Genomic DNA, 22303 nt, shown 5'->3' with positions numbered 1-22303 from the left:
ATGGGCTGGGATATTCAAGGGGTCACAGAGTCAGTCGGTCCCAGGAAGGTCGTTCTGTCCAGCCCCTCCCTCCACCTTAGTGGACAGCTTGCCACGCGTACCTTTCGCTGGGCTCAGCAGCTTGGTGGCCCCCAGAAGCTGCCCTACCCCCAAATGATGACCCTTGCCCCCTTCAGCCATCTGACGCTGCTCCTGCGTCATGCTGGGTAAGCCAGGATCCCCGCGCCCAGTCTGGGACGCAGTTGGCAGCAGCTGCAGGAAGCGGACCCACCCAGCATCTCGGGTATCACTCATAAACCTTCACCCTGCCGTCAGGGCTCAACCCCTCCCTCACATGCTCCCCCCCACCCCCATGCTCATTCACCACTTCTTGTTCAGCCACAGTTGTGTGCCCAGCCGAGCGCCCTGCCCTCAGGTAGCTTACGATCTGGCTGGTGAGCCAAGGCCAGCTGCCCGGTGTGAATAGGACAGGGCAGACAGGAAGGACTCCAGGGCAGGAGGAGGGGGCTGGGAGGGCATCATGGCAGAGGCGGCCGGGAGCCGGGCCTCGAGGGACCGGCTAGGACTTGGAGAGGCGTGAGGAGGGGAGGAATGTGCTGAGCTTTCTGAGGTGCCCTGTGCTCGGCTCTCTCGCGTGAGCAGATACATGAGTGGGCAGGGGGACAGACAACCTACGTGACCTCAGGCGAGTCACCGCACCTTCCTGGGCCTCTTAGGCTGAGGTAAGGATTAGTCTCGCTGACACACGTGGGGTGGGAAGTACTGTGTGTACGTGTGTATGTGGGGGTGGATCACCCACTGGGTCCTCATGACAGTCCTGTGCAGGGTCCTATTCTAAACTGAGGTGACCTGCCCAGAGCTGGGCAGTAGCAGAGCTGTTTAGAGCAAGGGTGTGCCTAACCAGGCATCCCAGAGCATTTGAGGCGGGAGTGGGCGGGAAGCCTGGGGGCTGGAGGGGAGCAGAGGCTGGAGACCCTCTCTTTGTACCCCTCAAGGTGGGCAGGCCAAGGTCCTGGGCCAGGGGGCTCAAGACCTGGCTCTAGCCCCAGCTCTGCCTGACTTGCTGTGCAACCTCCACACGTTCCTTTCCCTCTCTGGGCCTCAGCCTGGTCTTCTGAATGCCGAGGGGCTGGACTAGACAGTCAGTCACTAGGTCCCTGTGGACCCTCCTAGTACCTGCCCACAAGTCCCCTCACTGTGGGAGGGACCCACCTGCCCCTTGCTGAGTTTACTCTCCATTGCTGTCCTCAACAGCACTCACATTGACCGGGCAGGCTCTTCACACGTGCTGTCTCATTTCATCTCCACATACCCTTGAGAGGAAGCTCTTGTTTCCTGTTTACAGATGAAGAAACTGAGACCCAGAGGAGGCAAGTGGGCAGCCAAGACCCCACAGAGGGGAGGTGAGTAGGCGGAATCAGGAGCCCAGATCTCCACGCCCCTGTCTCTCCTCCCAGGGCGGGCAGTCACCTGGCCCAGCAAAGACCACCACTGGCTTGTCCTCCAGCCACCAGACCTGCGGAGGGAGGTTCCAGGACAGGTGTCTTCACTCGCCTGCCTGGTGGCCATGCACTGCCTGGGGCCATCTTTCTGTGGTTCAGCCTTTCTAGATGCAGGGGCTGGTGGCGTGCATCACGGCGAACCCTCTGGGACCAGGTGGACAAGAAGAGTAACGATGAGCCCAGGCACAGACCCTCACGGTTCCCAGCACTTTACACATTTTAACATTAGCGTTGTACACTGACCCTATGAGGTGGGCACTACGACTATCAACCCCATTTTACAGATAAGGAAATTGAGGCAGAGGAGAGGCCACATTACCTCCCAGTAACACAGCCAGCAAGCAGAGTGAGGACTGAACCCTGGCAGCTTGGCCCGAGAACCACTGTGCTCTATCCCTCCCAACACACATGAAACAAAAGAAAACAATAGCAGACAGGCAATCTGTAATTAAGAATTTCACTGTACAAGACAGACTCTCTGTGCCAGAGGGAAGCTGAGCAGGGAGGAGATCAAAGTTTCAGAGAAGAAAGCCTGAGTCTTGGTGACCAAGGTGCTGGGAGAGGTACATCAGGCTTGAGGCACAGGTCTCCCGGTACAGGTATTTGATCCATTCGAGATACTGGGGCCGAGCTCCGTAGGGCCAGGCACTTTACCCAGCCTACCTCCCTCCCCCGACACCAACCCTGCCCATCCCATTGCACAGATAGGAAAAATGAGGCCCGAGCTCTGTCCAGCAGGGCCCTCTGAGAAGGGTGGGGGTTCTCGAGCTGAAGGGAGGAGTTCCTGGGGGGCCAGGAGGAGGGGACATGGACCCTACTTGCCTGGCCTGGGACCTTAGCTCTCCAAACTTCCAGTCCCTGCTCACCCAGGGAAGGATCACCCCTCCTTTGCCCCCCAACAGTAGGGGGTAGCAGATGAGAGGCCAGCAGGCTGCCCTTCACCTGAGGCCTCCCAAAGCATTCTTCAGCCTCTACAGCCAGCCCAGGAAAGGGGCCACTTCACAGATGGAGAAACTAGCTCAGAGAGATTCAGTGACTTGCCCAAGGTCACAGAGCAGATTGGAAGTGGGTCTCTCTTGAGAAGGGCGAGGAGGAGCAGAGAACAGAGAGGAGAGGAGAGAGGAAGGAGGGTTAGGAAGAGAAAGGGGACGGGGCAGTCTCAGGGGTCCTGAGGCCTGTTCTCACAGCTCCCTACCCTGGCCTCAGTCTCCCAGGTTGGCTTCCCCTCCACCTTTTCAGAAAGGGCAGACCACAGTCCTGGCCCTGAGTGGCTGCCCCTCACCCCTGGCCCCAGGCATGAGGCATCCTGCTAGTGAGGGCTCCAGGGGGGTGGGGCCTCCTGGGAGGGGCCGGGAAGGGCTGTTTGTTCCTGGGAAGCCCAGGTTTGGGTATGGATTTATGGTACCATCTGGAAGATGTGGCACGGGCGGGCCTAGCTGGCACAGGGCCAGGGCGGGGAAGGGGGCACCAGGACACAGTGAAGAGCTGCCCCCCAGCTGTTACCTGGCCCCAAGAAGAGGGCAGGGGCCTCAGGTGGGCATGAGCCAAGTACAGTCTGACGAAGACCTTGTGGAGCAGGAACTAGCCCCATTTCAGGGGTGGCGACGCTGAGGCCCAGCAGATCAGTGAACTGACCCAAATGACACCTGGCCAGGTATAAGTGACATGGAGCCCATGTCCTACTCGTCTACCTGCCTCTCAGCACTGCCACAGGGGCGCTGGGCACCAAGGGCAGGCCTGGAACCAGAGGACCTGGCCCAGATGCCCTGAAACCTTGGGCAAGGGTCTCCACCTCCTTAGCGTTCCGTTTTCTGTACTGTTAAATGGGGATACAGTACATCTTCTGGGCCAATTGATGGGAGAAACAGGTAAGACAGTATTTGTGAATGCTGTCAGAAGCTGAGCTAGTATTTGTGCACGAGGACAGCAGACCCAGGGAGGGATGTGGGGGTGCTTCTACCATGTGTGTTTGCAGTCAGTGACCCCACAGGGTAAAGTCCTACCCCGGCATCCAAGACCCTTGACCGCAGGATGCAGCTCTGGCCCTCTCCCCTTGGCCATTGCCCCTTTTCCTCCGGGGAGTCTGAGCAAGTCCATCTCCTCTCTGAGCCTCAGTGTTCTCATGTGTTAGGTGGTGGTGGGGGGATGGGGGCAGACAACATTCTCTGTAGGGGGTCCATGGAGGCTCCAGGGAGCCCCTGTGGGAGAAAAGGTATCATATACACATATGGTATTGTTACTCAATAACAGCATCACCCCTTAAGCAGTATCAGTCCTTAGCTCCTCACTGAGAAGTTCACTTGATCTTCCTAAGGGCCTCAGAAATGTTGTGGTGAGAGAAAAGGTCTGGGACAGCAGGACTTGCAGGAAGGGACGACTTGGGGAACCAGCCGGTTCTCTTTCCTCCCCCAGCACCCTGAGGCCACTTTCTCTAAAGAGAAGGGTGCTCAGGGCACAGTGTCTCTGCCCCCAGTGGTGAAAGCCACTTCTCTCCCATGGCCAGTAGGGGTAGGGCTGGCTCCCCTCCAAGCTGAGTGGGCTGCCAGGTCTGCCTGGCGTGTGAGGGTCTGGGGGAAAGGAGGTCCTGCCTCCTTCTTCAGGCCTCCGGGAGTCCATTCAACCACACACGTGGGACCCGGTCTGTGAGGGAGGACCACTCAGGGTGACCCACAGGAACCACAGTCTTGGACTTTCTGCATTTGCTAGGTGTCTGGATCCAGCAGCTTTTCTGAACAGCTTCAGCACTGATGCAGAACCCCCTACACACACTCCCCTGTGATTTTTTTGGTCTCTTCTCCAGGCTTGGGCCAGCGCCTGGGCTGAGAGCTCCAGCACCTGACACCTGCCCTGGGGCATTCCATGTGGAGCTGTGTTCATCCCCTGTGCCTCAGAAGTCTACAGCCTTTGGAATCTGGGCCACTTTCCTGAGGGCTACATTCAACACACACTTATTAAGTGCTGGCTGTGTGCCTGGTGCTCCCTGACCACCTGGTTAATCTCTATCTACCGCCTTTCCCTGATATCTTCTCGGTACTCAGGGCAGCCTGAACCGATCTTCTTTAGGTTTTGGTCTGTATGATGACTGTCTCTCCCCATCAGAATGTCAGCTCCTTGGAGGAAGGGACTGGCCTGGCTTGTCCACTGCTGTGTCTCCAGCTCTGACCTCTGCTGAGCAGGGGAGTGGGGAGGCCCTGCCCCTCCCCCATGATGGACACAATAGGCTGGTATTCTGCGTTCTTACAATTAACTCCACCCTCCCCCTTTCACTTGAGCAACCCTGAGGGGTTTCTGTCACGGTAACCCCAGTAGGTTCAGAAAATGTGCTGTGTGCTCCTTACCAGGGAATAGATGACTGGGGGTGAGGGTAGAAGGCTTCGCAGGTAGAGGGAACAGTGTGAGTTTTTTTAAGGCACAGAGATGGAAAAATACACAGTATATATAGGAAAGAGAGTGCTAGTTGCCTCCCCAATATCCATTCTCTTCTTTCTTACTAATGGAATCCCAATTATCTTGGATGAAGTCATGCCAGCATTCCCTGGAGACAGAAGGAAGTTAACCAAGTTCTGGCCAGTGGGATATAAATTAAGTTGTTGGGTAGGGATTCCAGGACAGTTCCTTTAAAAGGGGACTGATTCAGTCTTTCCTCCTTTCTGCCTGGAACTGGGATGTGATAGCTGGAGCTGTAGTGGCTACATTGTGACAACAAGGAGGCCTTGAGGATGGGAGTCAGCCCAGTAATTACCTTCGGACTTTCCATCTAAGGAGAGGAAAATAAACCCCTATCTTGTTTAAACCACTGTCTTTCAGGACCATGTTACTTACAGCTGATTGCAATTCCCAAATGACTCAACAGGGCCTGTTAATATCTCCTTCTTTGTCTAGATGGTCTTGGGTAACCATTTCCCTTAAGGAGGCTTTTGAGAAGCTAAGGGGTTGAAGGGAAGGGGAACAGGGCCTAGATGTGAAGCCAACCCTGGGAGGAGGTCAGGGGGTCCCCAGGACAGAGGTCCTTCAGAGATAAGCCAGGCCTGGGGTGTCCAGTGAAGGTGGAGTCTGAAGGGACCCTAGACTCATCCACTGTTCCCCTCAACAGTAAATATGCAGATAAACATATGACACCCCAGGCACCTACAAATCCCCAGTAACGCCATCCCATTCTCCCAAATACACATAGTCAATATTTGAAAATGCTCTAATATCCAGGAACTACGCCAGGGCCTCCCCTACTGCCACCCCTGGCCACTTCATCTAGAGGAGTCAGGGCCCTGGACTGAGTCTATGGCCAGCCCTGGAGTGAGGGTGGCCAGGCCAGAGCCACTGCTGTGGAACTCTGCCAGGCCCGTGACCATAACTTGGGTGACCACAGATGCTCCTCCACTGGTTAGGGCAGGTCCTTGAGGACAAGAGTGCTCAGGTGGACAGGAAAGCTCATTATTTTCCTCTCTTCCCAGAGAGGAAGGGTGAATCCACCAAAGTCACACAGCACGAGTTGGGGAGGGGAGCAGATGCCAGAGTCTGCAATTCACATAACCCACAACTGGCATCTAAACACAATGGGTGCTGTCTTTGTGCTTTGTTTGGCCATTCTCTTTGCCTGGAATGCTCTTCCAGATATCCACAACGATCACTCCCTCAGCTGCTTTACATCCTTCTTCAAACATCACCTTCTCAGTGGGGACTGCCCTGACCTATTTAAAGTTGCACTCCCCCTTCTCTGCCCTATCCTCTTCTGTTTCTCCCTTTTCGTTACCCAGAATACCATATATTTCACTGTATGTCAGCTCCATGATGCAGGGATATTTTGTGTCTGTTTCACTGCTGCATCCTCAGCACCTAGGACAGGGCTGGGCACAAGGTAGGTAAGTGCTCACTGTGTATCTATTAACAGAATGAATGAATGAATGAATGTCAAGCTTTGCCAAGAGTGCTTCTGCTGATGGAGGGCACGAAGAAAATGCCTTGAATGGCTTCTTCTAGTGCAGAAGTGTCCTCAAATGCGTCCCCTGCCCCATGGATACACTGTGCCCCAGGGCAGGAGCTGCAGCCCTTGAGCTCACCGAGTTCACGGATCCTTCTATCCTTCGTGAGCCAAGTCATGCCCTTTTAAGGGCAGATCGAAAACAAAGCTTACATTGTCTCTGCTGCTTTCCACATGGAAAAAACAAGACAGGCCCTTCCACCCCTTTTGTGATCATGTCCCTCTATTAGTGGAGGGTGTGCACGTGCATAAGAACGGCTATCTAAGTGGTGTGGTAGTCTAGAGTCAGAGAGCCTGCAGCCTGGCCACTGTTTAGTATGTGACCATGGGTCTAAGCCTCAGTTTTCTCATCTCTTAAATGGGAATAACAATGGCGCTTGCCTTAACAGGGCATTGGCTCCTCTTGTGTGGGCTGTTGATGGACAAGGCCTGCTGGGGCAGTGGACATGTTCTAGATCTTGACCTGGATGATGGTTATGCATCATGTGCTTAAGAAAGAGTTCATCGGACTTCCCTGGTGGTGCAGTGGTTAAGAACCTGCCTGCCAATGCAGGGGACACGGGTTCGAGCCCTGGTCCGGGAAGATCCCACATGCCACGGAGCAACTAAGCCCGTGCGCCACCAGTACTGAGCCTGCGCTCTAGAGCCCGTGAGCCACAACTACTGAGCCTGCGTGTCACAACTACTGAAGCCCGTGTGCCTAGAGCCCATGCTCCGCAACAAGAGAAGCCACTGCAATGAGAAGCCCGCACACTGCAACGAAGAGCAGCCCCCGCTCGACGCAACTAAAGAAAGCCCACGTGCAGCAACGAAGACCCAACGCAGCCAAAAATAAATAAATAAACAAAAAATACATAAATAAATTTATTTTAAAAAAAGAGTTCATCAAGCGAAACTGTAAGTTTTGTGTTCTTTACTGTGTGTAAAGTATACATTAATAACAAAGAAAAAATAGTACTTACTTCAGAAAGTTGTTGTGAGGACGGAATAGAATTTCAAATATGCCTGATTTACAGGGAAAACTAGTAAAAAAAATACCCACTATTATTGAGTATGAACGTGGGAAATGGGTGTGAACTTTTGTGTGGGCACATGCTGGTGTGAGATTACGTGACTCCCAGGGTGTGCTGGTGCGTCTGTGTATGAACTAGGGTCATGAGTGGGCACCTGTGTAGTATGTGGATGCACGTGTGTTTTGTGAACATGTTCCTGCGTGTAAGTGGTGCACAGTACTGCACATGTATGTTGGATCACATGCACATGTGTGCATGCATATGCAGCTATGGAGACGCCTCTGTTTCTCTTAAGCCGTGTGTTCTTCTACACGGAACAGAGCCTGAATGCTGAGCCAAGGGCACTGGGACTCAGCTGTGCTCCTCACACCAGGTAAGGTGGGGGCTGGCTGGCACAGGGCCTGATGCCCCACACCCACCCCATCCAGAGGGAGGCAGGAGATGGAAGGCCTGCCTAACAGCTCCCACCGCCCATTCCCTTCTCCCAGCTGTAACTTCTCAAAGATGCAAATTCCACTTCACTCCATGCAAACGAGTCCCCAGAGCCAAGCTGCCTCCCCTGGGGCCCAACCACCACCACTATGATTGGACCCCACTGGACCCCTGCAAGCCTGGCTGCCTGGCTTGGGGATCAGAGCCAGCTGGAGTTGTTTCTTGTTTCCCAACCACTGATTCTTTCTCTTCTCTGGGGGACCTTGGCTCTCCCTGCTGGCTCCGGCATCCTGGAGAGAGCCTGGGCTGGGTGCGGCCGACACTGGCTGTGGGACTCTGGGGAAGGCAGTGCCCTTTCTGGCTGGGCTCTAAGGCCCTTTCTGGTCTCATGTTTGGGGATTCACTGAATGGTCACTGTCCCCAACCCAAGGCACTGGAGGGAGGCCCGGCTTTCTCAGACCCTCCTGCATGGGCCCCACTCACAGGACGCTCAGCCTACCCAGTTCCCCACCGGTGCTCACTTTTCCCATCTCCTAGGTCCTATCTCCCGCACAGGGACGTGCGTTTTCATCAGCCCTGGATGACCCACATCGGGGGGCTTGGCAGGGGCTCCACACACACACAGATAGCCTTCCTGACCCATCTTGGTAACAACTGCCCCAAACCCACCAGCTCTCTGTGGGACCCCCAGCCCCAAGCCTACACCCTCTTGGCTCCTGGTTAAAGTGTGCTCAACTACCAGGAAGCCAGGATGTGGGGGAAGAAAGAGGTAAGTGAAGACAATAGCATGAAGGCAAGAGCTGGAGGTGCTCAGAGGATCTGGGTGCCGTTGACGGCAGTAAATGCCGTGAGGATGGGATGCAAATGCCACCTTGGTGCCCACCTGTGGTCTGGCCTGCGTCCCTGGCTCTGGTACTGATACGGGTCCCTGCAGGCACCTGGAAGCACACAGTGCTCTGCCCTCGGAAGTGGTAAACCACAGCGGCCAAACCAGTTCCCAGGAATAGGTTTCTGGGCTGTCATTGTCAACCTCCAGCACACCTGTGACTCACCGACCCCTCTCCAGGAGCCCCTGCACTGTCTGGGGTCTGGTCTGGGCGGTGTCCGCCTCCAGAAGTCAGGCCAGTCCAGTACAAGGCAGTCTCTCCTACACACTTGTTCATTTCTTCACTCAACAAATGCGTATTGAGAGCCTACTGCACGCAGTCACTGAGGACCGCCTCCTCCCCCTAGAGCCTCTTCTTAGAGGAAACTAGACTCTCTTCCAGAATGGTCCTTTCCTGCACCCCAACTCCCACCCCAGACCAAGAAATACCCTCAGGGCAAGGATTTGCTGGAAATAAGGGCTGTGGTCCAGGGAGAGACTCCTGAGCAGGCTATGGATTTCTTGGACTCTGCCTCCCAAATGCCCAGTGCCCCAGTTCCCTCTCCTCGGGAGCGCAGACTTCCCACATCTGGAGGGTCACAAAAATATAACAATGGTCACCACATACTGGACACTTACCTGTGCCGGGTATATGATGCTAAACTTTTATGAAGGGTTTTAATTCTCATGACCATCTCCGGAAAAAGGAACTGTCCTCATTTACAGATTGGGACACTGAGGTTCTGAAGGTTGACGTTGAACAGCCACACAGCAAACAGCAGGGCCTAGATTCAAACCCAAGCTCGCCTACCTGGAGCGGAGAGCAGAGGCAACACTCGCCCTGGAGCCGTGGGGATTTGGAAAACATACTGGCAGGGGAGCCGGCCAGGGCAGTGTCCATCCTTTCCAGACAAGGCCTGGGCCACATGGTGCCCTCTGCTGGCCACGGGCCCACCTGCACCAGCTCTGAGGTGGCCACACTCCCAGCATCCCTAAGGGACTACTCCTGCCCTCCACACTTCCCCCTTCCCACCTACAACGCAGCTCAGGGCAGCCATACCCTGAGAAGACATCCCTCACAGCTTGGCCACAGTCGCCCCTTGGCCCTTGCTGTCCCACTGCCCTCTATGTGTGGGGGCCTTGGTTGCTCAAAGGCCTCAAGCAATGACAGTCCAGCCTGTCAGGGATCTGGGGTGTCTTGGTTGCTGACCAGGGCTGGGGGATTGATGCAGGTAAGCATGGGCCACAGGGCCTTGCTCCTTGGGCCCCCAACCAGATACAGCACCCCCTCTTCCCTCAGACTTCTCCCTTTCCCACAGCCCAGCAGGAGGAACTCCCTAGAACTTGGCTCCAGGGGCCTGGACTGTCCTTGGGAGGACAGGACCACAGGAACTAAGCTACAAGCTACCAGGGCTCCGGCCTCACTCCTCCAGGCACCCCCCACCTAGTTCCCAGGTGGGGGCCATCCCTGGGTGCACCTAGTCCCTTGTCTACTCTATAACCATCTGTAGGAGTGCCCTGCAGTGAGAGAGCTGGGACACAAGGGTACAGGGACAGGACGGGGATTGGACAGGAGAGAGGTGCACTGCAGCCATGAGAATGCTGAGTCTGAGGCGGGGGTCTTCTTGGTCACAGATCATCGCAGAGGGAGCTGGGGCAACCAGCAGAATTTGAGGGAGCGTGTGACACGTGGGGTCAAGCCCGCTGTCCCTCCTTTGATGATCTCATCTTGTTCTGAGGCTTTAAATTCCATCTGATCTCTAATGACTCCCACACCATGTCTCCTGCCCCAACCTCCCCACTGAACTGCAGACTGTGTATCCACCAGCTATCGCTCCATCCTTCAGGTCTCAGCTTGCTCAGAGAAGCCCCCCATACACCCCCGGACTAAGTCAAGGTTGCTTACTGCATATTCCCAGCCTGCACTTCCATATCCATGGGAGTCCTGACACTTCAGAGTTACTTGTTCACAAACTGAACACCAGGCCAGCCTGCTCTCAACTTTGGATGGTTGTGAGGATTAAATAAAGTCATTCATATAAACAGTTTAATAGGAGTTGGTCAGCCAATATTACCATAATTATAGTGGACACTCAGACATTTGTTGTTTGTGATGGAAAAGCAGCACACTAGAAATAATATTTAAGCCAGAAATCACAGCCTTGGATAAACCCTGGGAAATGCTGGGGAACCATAGCCCAGTTGGAACATTACTGTTCTAAATGACTTCAGCTCCCTCAAATTCTAGTGGGCCTGGCCAACACAGCCCTGGCTAGATACGGCTCAGTCTCATAGACCGGGTGGCTGTGGGGGCAGTGAACCCCTTCAGACCACCCCCTACTATCCTCAGGCAAAGTGTGGTCTGAGGACCAGCAGTGTCCACTCACTTGGGAGTTTGTTAGAAATGCAGAATCTTGCCCTCTTTCCCAGGATCTACTAAATCAGAATTTGCATTTTAACACATTCAAGTTTGAGAAGCACTGCCCCAGACCACAGACAGCATCTTAGAACAAAGGGCTAAAAAGGATACTTAAAAAAAAACTGTGAGTTCCACCCAAGTCCTGGTTTCTAAACCAGTGCATCTCCATTTTATAGAGGAGCCATCTGAGACCCATCGGGCAGTCATGCTAGCCTGTCAGAATCCATTCTCTGGACACCCTGACTCCCAAACTCACACACCCTCTCATGTCTCAAGCAGCCTCACCTGCTCCATTCCCATTTTTGAAATAAAGGGCTGCCACGAGTGCCCTTGGTGCCTGTTCTCTTGGCCGCCAGACAGGGCTGGACACCAGGTGGTGTCTGGGAAAGTGGCCAGGTCACAGCAAGCAGGTGAGGGAGAGGCCTTCCCAAGAACAGGGTGGAAGGCACCCAGTACAACCTGAGCTGGGGCAGGGAGGTGGCCGAGAGGACCTGTTTGCTCTGCCTGGAGGGCTGGGCCCAGACCACTGCAACTGTCTCCCCACCCCCGCCCCCAGACAGAAGCTCAGCTGAGAGGCCCCTCCCTGTCACCTAGCCCCCATGGGAATGGCTCAGGCCAGGAGCTACCATCAAATCTGCTCCTTTCTCCCAGGGCCTGGTGACTTCTCGACAGGTAACAGCCCCAAAGACAAACACATTCTGCCAAGCAAATAACTGTCCAACAGTGGGGGCCCTGGGGAAGGCCTGGGAGTGGGTCTGAGCTGCCAGAAGACCCAGGTGACAGGGTGGGGGCCCCTCTTCTGCAGAAAACAAATAGCCGTGGGCATCTGGAAGGACGCAGGATGCAGGTGCACTGTCACAGCACTGGGGGCAGAGGCGAGGGTGCTCACCCCAGGGGTCTCTGGGCCAGTCTCCCAGGCTCCCTTGCACTGGGCTCTGTGTCAGGCTACATAGAGACCCTGGGGCCTTGAGGCAGAGACCAGTTTTTCTGCGGTGCTTCCGTCTGTCTTGTGCAATCTGTGGCCACAGGTTCCCTCACTGAGCTGCCTGCAGAGAGACGGCCGGAGAATCCCCTCCCCTCAATTCCCGCACCTTAGACCCCCTGGCTCAGTGCCAGGGCCACCATCATTTAGAACACACAGCTCTGCCAGTCAGGGTGAAGACCCAATTTGGGAGTCTGCAATTACATGAAAACAATACCAGCATCTGGGAACCGATGCCATGGGTCCAAGCCTGTAAGACAAGCAACTCCCTTCCCCCTGTGATCTCACTTTCCCTTCAACACAGAATGGGTGATGATGTGACTGAGGACACAGTTGAGTTCTGAGTTCCTACAGACATGAAGGGATGAATACAGTGAACCCACAATTTGCTGATGAATTTGTCAATTAAGTTTCTTTCATGCTATGGACCACTGTGTAACTCACCTCCCCATCTCCGGAGGCCAAGGTCATAGGCCTGTCTCACATAACTACGTGGGGGTAGGATCCAAGTTAGCTTGTCAACTGCCGGGAGTATGGTCCCTATTGGGCTCTCGGGCTCCCAGACCAATCTGCAAAAAGGTACCTAATCCGTAATCCACCAGAACCACTAAAGAAAGATGCATTTCCTCTTCTAAATCTAGTCCCAGCTGGGTCTGAGGACTCCCCAACTCGGCCTTGTCTGTTTCCCCAGTAGGAAGATGCCCGTGGTGCTCTGCATTCTTCCTGTGCAATTCCTGCATTCACACCTGTGCGCCATGCCTGACACACAGTAAGTGCCCACACAATGCCTGCTGGCTGATACACACTAACTTGGCCGGTACATCTTATGTACTGGGGATAGAGTAGTGCTCAACTGACGCATGGTAGGTACCCTGAGGAGGCCACTGGGAAGAGTTTTACCTTTCTGGCCACTGGAAACCAGGAACAGCAGCAGATCTAATTATAATCCCAGGACTGATTTCACAAACATATAATGAACCGCAGGGTCTCAGTTTTCCCATATGCAAGAAGGAGAGACATAGAGACCAAAAAGCACATATCACAGAGCCACTGGGGGGGCGAAGCAGGTACACAGGGGCTTCAGGGAGCAATAAACTCATTGACACACATGAAAACAGGGTGTTTTTTGGTGTGTGTTAATTTAATCATACAAATATTCATTTATACAGTAAGGAAAAACCTCCTCATCTTCATCTCCTCCCAGGCACCATAAGGCCCCACCACAAACACCCACCCAGCTTGCTTGCTGCACACCACTGTCCAGGTGGAGGAGGCAGCTACTGCTGCTCCAGCATTCACACGAGGAAACAAAGAAAAGGCGAGGCAGGGTGGGGTGGGGAATCAGCTTGCAGTTCTGGGCCCTGGCAACCCCACCACCCTCTCCCGCTGGGGCTCACATTGAATTTGGGGAGGTGTTTATTCTTATGCCCACTTCCCACCTTGGCCATCCTTGGGCCACAGCAGCTGTCTTGGTGAGGTTCTCTCCTGGCTGGAAGTGCCTTTGATGGACTTTAGGTAACAGCCAGTCCTTGCTGGGGGAAGAGAAGGCTGTTTCTTGTAGAAAAATGCCCCAAATTCAACTGTCACCACGGGAAAAAAGAAAAAACGCATGCACGCGTGCACACACATCCACACACACCTCACTCCGTGCACACAGACAGATTCCTCTCAAGCCTGAGCCCCTCTGCCTCCCCCGCTGGCCTCAGGTCCTTAAGGATTGTGCCTGCCTCACCTTGCGGGTGCCAGACACTGGTGGTCCTGCCCAGAGGCAGCCTCTAATTTGGTAAAGAGTCCAAGAGGAACTGAGACTACTGGCGCTGAGAGAGTAGCCTTTGCCGCCCCACTAGGCAGTGGAAAAGACGGGCTCTAAGGACTTGCTCAGAACCCAAACCAGCGAGAAGAGGCAGGATGAATGGTACCAACAGCCTCCACGTCTTGGGGGAACCATGGACTCCTTCCGCCCCTACTCCATGGCTTGCGCTCGCTCGCTCTGGCCTCTGCAAGGAGCTCACCTCTCCAAAGATGTGTACAGAAATGGTTTGTTCTTGGGAGGGAAGCCAACGTGCTTGGGACAACTACCTTGCCAGGTGAGACTGCCTAAAAGCAAGAGGAGCAGCAGGATCCCTCTGGCAGGGCCAGACCCACTGACGGTGATCTATGAAGCCACTGCTGAATAACGGCAGGCACCCCCTCCTGAGAAAAGGGGAAGGGGCACCTAGTGTGGGGCAGATGAGGAAGCCAGGAGACCAGGGGACGTAAAGCCTCCCATGATCCTGCAGGGGCAGCTGGAGATGTGATGCTTTGAGGGCTATCAAGTGAGTAGAACGGCTGGGCATGTGTGGGCTCCAGGGTGGCGGTGTCCCAGGAGGTTGGCACCAACAGTGGCGGCAGTCTGGGCCCCATAGGGCCCTCAAACAAAAAGCCATCGTGAGCCCCTGGCTTGGACCTGTGGTGGCCTGAGCACCCCTGCTCTGCTGGGAATGGGGTGCTCTTTGTGTGCATAGAAAGCAGGTGCTCCAGTGTGAGCTCCAGTCCAGCCCCTGACCCAGCTGCACTGCCCTTTCAGCAGGCAGGCTCCACCCTCCCCTGGGGCTTCTCCAGTGGACCAATGGTTACTCCCCCTTTTATTTGGGGGGAGGTGGGGAGGCAATGGGGGAATTTCGTACAAGCTTTTCTCTCACAATCAAGCTTGAAAAACACAACAGTCTCAGAAGAGGATGAGGAGGAACAAACAACACATGTTTTCGGAACTCAGACACCCAGACAGAGACAGACAGGCAGGCAGACCCTCACCCACACCCAGGCTATATGACCCCTTGCAGCCAATCATCGACCTGGACTCCCTGCTGTCTCACACCCCCGGGGTGGGTGGGGGTGTGGTAACAGGCAGGTGACCCAGCAACCGCACCCTAGATCCATATCCCCGGCTATCAAACAAACCAAGACTCGAGGGAAGGAGGGGGTGAGAAGAGAAGAGGGACTTTGCATATTCTTGTATCTTTGGCAGACAGCTGTTCTGGCCTGGTTTAAGCTTCCCATGGAGATATCCACATCTCAACCTGCTCGGAATCCACAGGATGCCAGTGGGTACACCTGTCCCAGTGAGCAGCCAGCCAACCAACCTGTGCTCCGGCTGGGCTGTCCCTTGCCCGCCACCTCCCAATAACTAAGCATCCTGCTCAGGGCGGGGGTCCTTTCATTCCCAGCAAAATGTGGTCTCCAAGATCACTCAGTCAGTAAGTGTGGCCCTTCCCCATGGTAAATTCCCCATCTGGGGCTCCATTTTCATACCTTAACAGCTCAGCTCCACTAACAGGCTGCAAAAACACCCCAAAGGACAACTGGAGAGAAACACAGGGAAGGGAGTTGTGTGACAACAGAGAAGCAGGGGACACCTTCACATTCGCCTGCTGCACACTCGCTGGTGAGCTGCACCAACACCCGTGTGTGTGTGTGCATGCAGCACACACATATACGCAGCACAGAGGCAGCGTTCCCAGAGTGAATGGGGAGCCGCTGTGTACCAAGAATCCAAGAGAGCAGTAAGCGTGATGGCATTTCTCTCCGCCAAGAGAAACAAGGAAGGAAAGCAATTCGAATTGTTACAAGTGTGTGCAGGAGGACACCTCTCAGCCTCACAAACTCCCACGTCACCCGAGATCTGTCTTCAAGGCTTCCTCTGCTGGCCACACAGGGAAGTTTGGTCTTCAGAGAGGTTCTGACGGTAACAAGCCACAGGGTTGACAAATACAAATGTCAAAGGTGTAAATCAACAGAAGATTAAAGAGAAAAGAAGAGGAAAAGCGTGATAACTCATGGGCTGATGCCATTAAAAACAAATGGGGTTGGAGACTCGTGGAGTCAGGTGGCACGGCAGGTGTCCTCCTATAGCACTGACCCGCAGAGTCCCCAAGCAGGCCATGCCAGTTTTGAACCTGAATTGCTTCCAGAGCAACAAGCATTCTATAAACAGCATGTCATCCCTTATCTAAAAAAAAAAAAAAAAAAAAAGTGGGGAAAGGGGAAAAAATTAACATGTGCTCAAAACTACAACCTGTCTGTAGGCAAAATAATTTTTGTTTAAAAAGATGGCTTTTTTCCCCCATTTTAAACATATTTTTCCTTCCCGAGCGACCTAATGACTTGTTAGATTGACGCCTAATAAACAAAACCCAAACTGGCTGCATGGATTTCTTCTTGGTAGCCTCAACACCACTCCTGCGATTCGGCATTCACACACGCACACTGAGTTTTATTCAAAACTAGTCTTTCTGATTCTTCCTCTTCTTCCAGGATGGGGGTCAGAGCCAGGGGTCCGTGCGATGTGGTCTGCAATCCAGAGGAACCCCTTGCTCTCCCCCCCAGAGTCAAGCCTTCTGTCTTTTGTTAATTTTTCTTCTTGCTGACACCCGTTTAAGACTGGCCGAAGGGGTAAGGCCCGTGGAGCCCCTGGAAGAGAGTGAACACAGTCAGTGGTGGCAGACACAGCAGGTACAATGTGACAACCAAACCAAGTAAAAGAATCTACGGTTCCCAGTGAGCCAGAAGGAAGCTCCAAGGCACAAACAAGACTTGAGGGTTGTCCTTGCCATGCAAATCTTCAGAAGGCCACATATCAGCACATTTCAAGTTTTTGCTAAGTGTTCTCCTGCAAACACACCATCCAAGAGAGGGGAGGCTGGTGGAGAGATTCTTCATCTTTCAAATTCTAGATCAACTGGTGCCAACTTTCCTCCACCCAGGTCACAAAGCCTTCCCTCCTTGACAACATCTTAACCTCTCTGCTAAAGATCCTTGGACACCACTTTCTGCACCTTAACCTCAGGTGCAGGCTACTGCTGGCTGATGACACTTATATCAACAACACACACACTGGAGCAGAAAAAGCAACTGTCCACCGGCCACCTAGTACAGACATGGCAGCAGGGGGTTTGCATACACTGTCTTTAGGTGAATTATTACACTCATTTGACTGATGCCCATCTGACTGCAGACATTAGGAGACTTGCTCAAAGTCACATGGGTAGTAAAAGGCAGAGCCAAGATTCAAACCCAAGTCTGATCTTTGCTCTCTTCACATTGCCTCTCCCTTGCCACATGATGATGAGGTTTACTCCAAATTCCCAAAGGTGTTTTCTATGCTGCTTGGCTGGTGGAGAAGGCATCATAGTCTCACTTTTCCCTTATGTTAAGAATGAGACACCAAGATGTGCCAACACCAAAAGCGGCCACACAAACTTGCTGGAGGATGTCTTGTGCCTCCCTCCACCTTCACACCTCTGTGGAGTGTGCTCCTTGAAAAGACCCGGTCAATGCCAAGACCTGGGAGGGCAAAGGTAACTGGTAACCAGCCTCACTAAAGGTTCTACACCCCAAACTGGCCCAGAAGCAGAGGGCCCTTGGACCAAGGGGACCAAATGGGTACGGAGAGCAGGTGGCACAGCCATAATCACGACAAATGACCAGAGGGGTTTCCTGATGCTTGACAACTATGTTAAGTAAGAATCCTGAATCTAGGCACAACTGGGGTGAGGAGGCACAAGAATGATTGAGATGACATTTTCCATTAGCTTGGTAAGATGTGAACAGTCAGAATTTGATTATCTTTTAAAAATGACACGTTTCTTTGAAAAGAAATGTAAGTGCTTGGTTGCAGGGTTGTCAATGATTAGAATCCCTTTCCAGTATGACTTTGTTTGCTGCCATCTCTCTAGCACTTAGCATGGCACCTGTCCCTCAGCAGGCACCCGGTAAGTATTGTTGAGTTAATAATTGAAAGAGAACAGGTATTTCTCAGACTACTACCTGGAGTGCCAGACCCTTCGAAGTCACAAGAATATTGGCCCTTCCAAACCAAGTTTTTAAACAGCCGCTTAGGCCTGGGGACACAAGTGTCTGTGTCATGCCATCCATCTGGTCACAGCCTCCCAGGTCCCAGGACAGGCTGGGCTCCCTGGGAGTGGTCAGCTAGAGATGCACAACCTTCACAGTTTTCACTGCAATGGGCTGCGGGTCACGCGGAAGTGGGAGAAGGAGATCTGGGTTCTGATCCCCGCTTTGCACTAGCACACCAAATGACCATGAATAAAGTCCCTTCCCCTCATAGGATCTCAGATTCCTCCTTAAAACTTCTAGATTTAAGGTTCTAGGAGCTGACATAAAGTACCTAGCTCAGGAGGTTGAAAAACAGTGTTCTAAGAAAAAAATGCCCTTTGGTCATGCTTATTTAGACCAGAGGTCAAAGCTGCCAAAAATAGGGAACATGAGATTAAAGTTCCCAGTTTTTTTCAGTGGAAAGCACTGAAATTGCTTTTGTCTTTTTTTTTCTCCCTCCATAAAAAGCCTCAAGAGACCAGAAATAGGCCTCAAGCTGCTTGGTGGTATCGCTGAAGAGGTGAATATGGGAGACAGGCAGGCCAACACTGAAAGAGCATCAACTACGTGCCGCCGGGTGCTGCTGGAGCACTTGAACATGTTCTCTTTAATTCTCACAAAGATAAACTGAAACAAGTATGCTCTCCAAGCTCAGAGAGGTGAGGTAACCTGATCAAGAGCACAGAGCTGGTAAGCAAAGCAGTGGTGGTTAAAATGTCACGTCTGCCAGCCCCGAGTCAACCATGCCTCCAGCAGGCGAGCTGACACTGTAACCATGTCAGTAGTCACAGACCCACCCACTCAACCAAGTGTGGGCCAGACCAGCTAAGGGCTCTCAGACTCCATTTTGTGGGGCCTGGTTGGAAGGTCACAGGCCCTAGAGATGGAAATTAAAGAAGCTTAAAACAAGCTGCTCTCAGTATTTCCCAACCAACATTCATTCATCCCAACAATCCAAGGAGAGCAACAAAGGCTCAGATTCCCATACGATTTAGAACCAATACAACGCTCAAAAGTCTTTGTGCAGAAAAACACGCACAGAGAAAAGAAAACAGAAGAACAAACAGCATTTGTTTTCTATGAATTTTTTTCCCCTTCACCCTAAATTTAACTGCTTTCCAGACCAAAGCTCCACACACTTCACATAGGCCTTTATAAAGCAAGCACTAGCCTTGTGACTTGTCTGGAATGCTTGGAGAAGGGAGTTCATGACTTTGCCAAGGAGCTGTCATGCATTCCCATTTTACAGATAAATGGACCCCATGCAACTGGCAGACAGCAATACAGACATGGGCATTTTCAGATTTCCACCTGAACGCCCTGGCCCTTAGACCATTCAGTGTAGTATTTAACTAGCTTAGATTAATTAATTAATTAATGTTGATCCTCTATTTACTGACTGAGGTGCTGTGCCTTTTGGAAAGAAAAATGCTATCTAATTCCCTTTCATCCAGAGAATGGCATATTGGAGTTGTTGATGTTTAATTGGCACAGAAACATGGCTTGAGGAACAAGCTCTATTTTCCTTCCCCCCCAAATAAATTACTATCACTTCAAGGAAGAGAGAGGGAGCCAATTCTATCTCAGAATTACTTTATCATCTAGACTCCCCACACGCAGGATTACAGATGTCACAAGTGGATCATAGAACACAGGCAATGCAACACCAGTTATAGAGGAAAAGCCTGGCGGAGATTCCAAGAACAGCTTGCCCAGGGCGTCCGATGGCAGGAGGCCAAGCAGGAAGTGCCTTTCCTAAGAGTGGGATGAAGGTATATTTGAAACGAGATGCCCATCCACATTTCAGATTCCACTGGAGTTCCAAGACCCCGTGTAACAGGTTCTGGTGGCTAATGTCTCCAGCCCCAGCCCAAAAGTAGGGTTTGGCAATACAGATAGTGTTCACTCTCTTCTGGGGCCTAACAACTTTTCAACTTTTACCCACAGGAAAAGCAAATGCCAAACATTTTCATTAACCTGGCACCCCTGATATCTCTCCTATAACAGGTGTGCCACTAATAAGGAAAACAGATCAAGGGATGGATGCATCAGATGGTACCACACAAAGCCCTGAATTAAACTCCGACAAGCAGAAATGGAGGCCATCACAGCATGATTACAAAACTCAGTTTGATGCAGAAGACCACCCTCTTCTCTATGAGGATTCACCTCTCACCACATAGGGACTAGCAGCAAGGCCGGATTTATGCATATTAATAGAGGGTGTAAATGACCAAGCCAAGAAAAGAACTCCTCTATCTGACTCCAGGTCTAAAGAGCAGCTCCCCAGGGCCAACTTGCACAGAAATGGCTTTTCAAAGGCTACATTTCTTGGGAGTGGCCCCACATCTGCTAGGGGACATGAAAGTGTTCCTGGCGAAGGAGAGACAGCCTTTAGGTCCACAGGGGTTGAGGTGTTGTCTGTTTGCCTCAGTCTTCCCTAAGCTTTCACTGAACAGCTGTCATGGCTGTGAGCCCTGGGACCTAAATTCTACTTGGCTACAGGGCAGGCGAGCCCTCTTAAAGCATGGGAGCTCCATACCTGCCAACTAAGACAAAGGGGCCTCCCTACTCGTGGGTGTCTGGGAAGAGACATTGGCCTCAAGCCAGCTGAATGATTACGGTAGTTGGGCCAGGTCCTGAGCTGCACTTCCACAATGGAATAACTACTGTGAGTCATAATTTGGCTAATTTTCTAAAATATTTTTAAAAGAGAACACTTATAGACATAAAAGACAAGCTAGCTCAGTTTCACTCATCACAATCTCCTGAAAGGACAATTTAAGATCCAGTACTTGCGGGCCTATCCTCAAAGCAAAACTAAAAATAAAAACTATCTCTTTGATTTGTTTTTCACAATAGTTTATAGTTGCCCCTGTGGAATAGCAGAGTCACTCCCAGCCGGTGATTTGGTTATCACTGATCTTATGTGAGTGGGTACCTACGATAACTTAAAAGTTCTTCCTAAAATTGTACAGAAATCAAAATAACTTTTCCAAAAAGGAGTAGTAAAAAAAACAGAAACTATTTTGTTTCAGATAGAATGTATTTTTTAAAAGAACTTACCCCCCCCCAAAATTATTTATTTATTTAGGCCGTGCTGGGTCTTAGTTGCAGCACGCAGGATCTTCGTTGCAGCATGTTTAATTACAGCATGAGCGATCTTTAGTTGAAGCATGAGGATTTCTTAGTTTTGGCATGCAAACTCTTTAGTTGTGGCATGCATGTGGGATCTAGTTCCCTGACCAGGGATCGAACCCGGGCTCCCTGCATTGGGAGCGTGGAGTCTTACTGGACCACCAGGGAAGTCCCTCAGCTAGAATATTTTTAGACGTTTACTCATCAATGTTCAGCAGTAGGGAGTACAGTGCTATCAGAAGAGAAAGCTGCCCTTTTACGACAGTGGAACCTGTTTCTTCTTTTCTTTTCTTTTTTTGGCCATACCACGCACGTGGCACGTGGGATCCTAGTTCCCCGACCAGGGATCGAACCCGCACCCCCTGCGTTGGAAGTGCGGAGTCTTAACCACTGAACTGACTGTCAGGAAAGTCCAGTGGAACCTGTTTCTGCCAGTTATTTGTACCTTGCACATAGTAAGACACAAGTGTCAGTAAAATGAATGAATGAACTGTGAAATACTCTGCACTGCTGAGCCATCTCTGTTTAACCTTCCAGGAGAAAAAAAAAAGGAAGGCTAAAATTCCTAATGAAACAACAATGTCTTACGAGGGCTTTTGAGGGTACTCTTTCTATATGAAAGCCTGTTTAGATAAAGCACCACAACACGAAGACTTTCACATACCTGTCTTATTTTGCTTTTACTTGTGATTTGATTTAAATAAATAAAAAGGTTCACACTGGCTAATAAAAAGAGAGGAGTGTTTGCTGCATGACTGTGAAATAACATGCTCTCGAGGTGTATACTGATGGCAGCATCAGATAACACCACCAGGGCCCTCCTCCTCCTTTCTCATTTCCTGGGCCAGTCCCAGTCGGCGCTTCGCCCACCTACCGCTCCTTCTGTATCATTTATGTACACTAAATGCAAACACAGAAGAATACAGGGTTTAGTATTAAGTTCTGTCCTGATCCTGTACTGCAAACTTGGTGTGGTGAGGCCCTGCTCATGGGGCTGGCTTGGCTGGCAAGGGCCAGAGACTGACCAAGCCCTGATCGAACCCATTCATCTCTCATTAATTAGAAATCAAGTCTGTACTGGAGTAATGGGCAGGGCAATG

General features: G+C 52.0%; 1 protein-coding gene across 4 annotated transcripts in view; it reads right to left on the bottom strand.

Moving 5' to 3' along the window:
* Positions 1-13313: 13313 nt before the first annotated feature.
* Positions 13314-22303, bottom strand: part of ILRUN (inflammation and lipid regulator with UBA-like and NBR1-like domains) — a 115153-nt gene continuing 106163 nt past the window's right edge. For all 4 annotated transcript variants that reach the window (XM_082415071.1, XM_082415074.1, XM_082415072.1 and 1 more), the window contains one exon: positions 13314-16640. In XM_082415071.1, the coding sequence (XP_082271197.1) occupies positions 16605-16640 (36 nt within the window). In that variant the 3' untranslated portion in view covers positions 13314-16604. The remainder of the gene's footprint in view (positions 16641-22303) is intronic.

The sequence above is a fragment of the Balaenoptera physalus genome (genome assembly GCF_965194825.1).
Source record: "Balaenoptera physalus genome assembly, chromosome: 11".
Lineage (NCBI taxonomy): Eukaryota > Metazoa > Chordata > Mammalia > Artiodactyla > Balaenopteridae > Balaenoptera > Balaenoptera physalus.
This window is presented reverse-complemented; position numbering and strand designations above follow the sequence as displayed.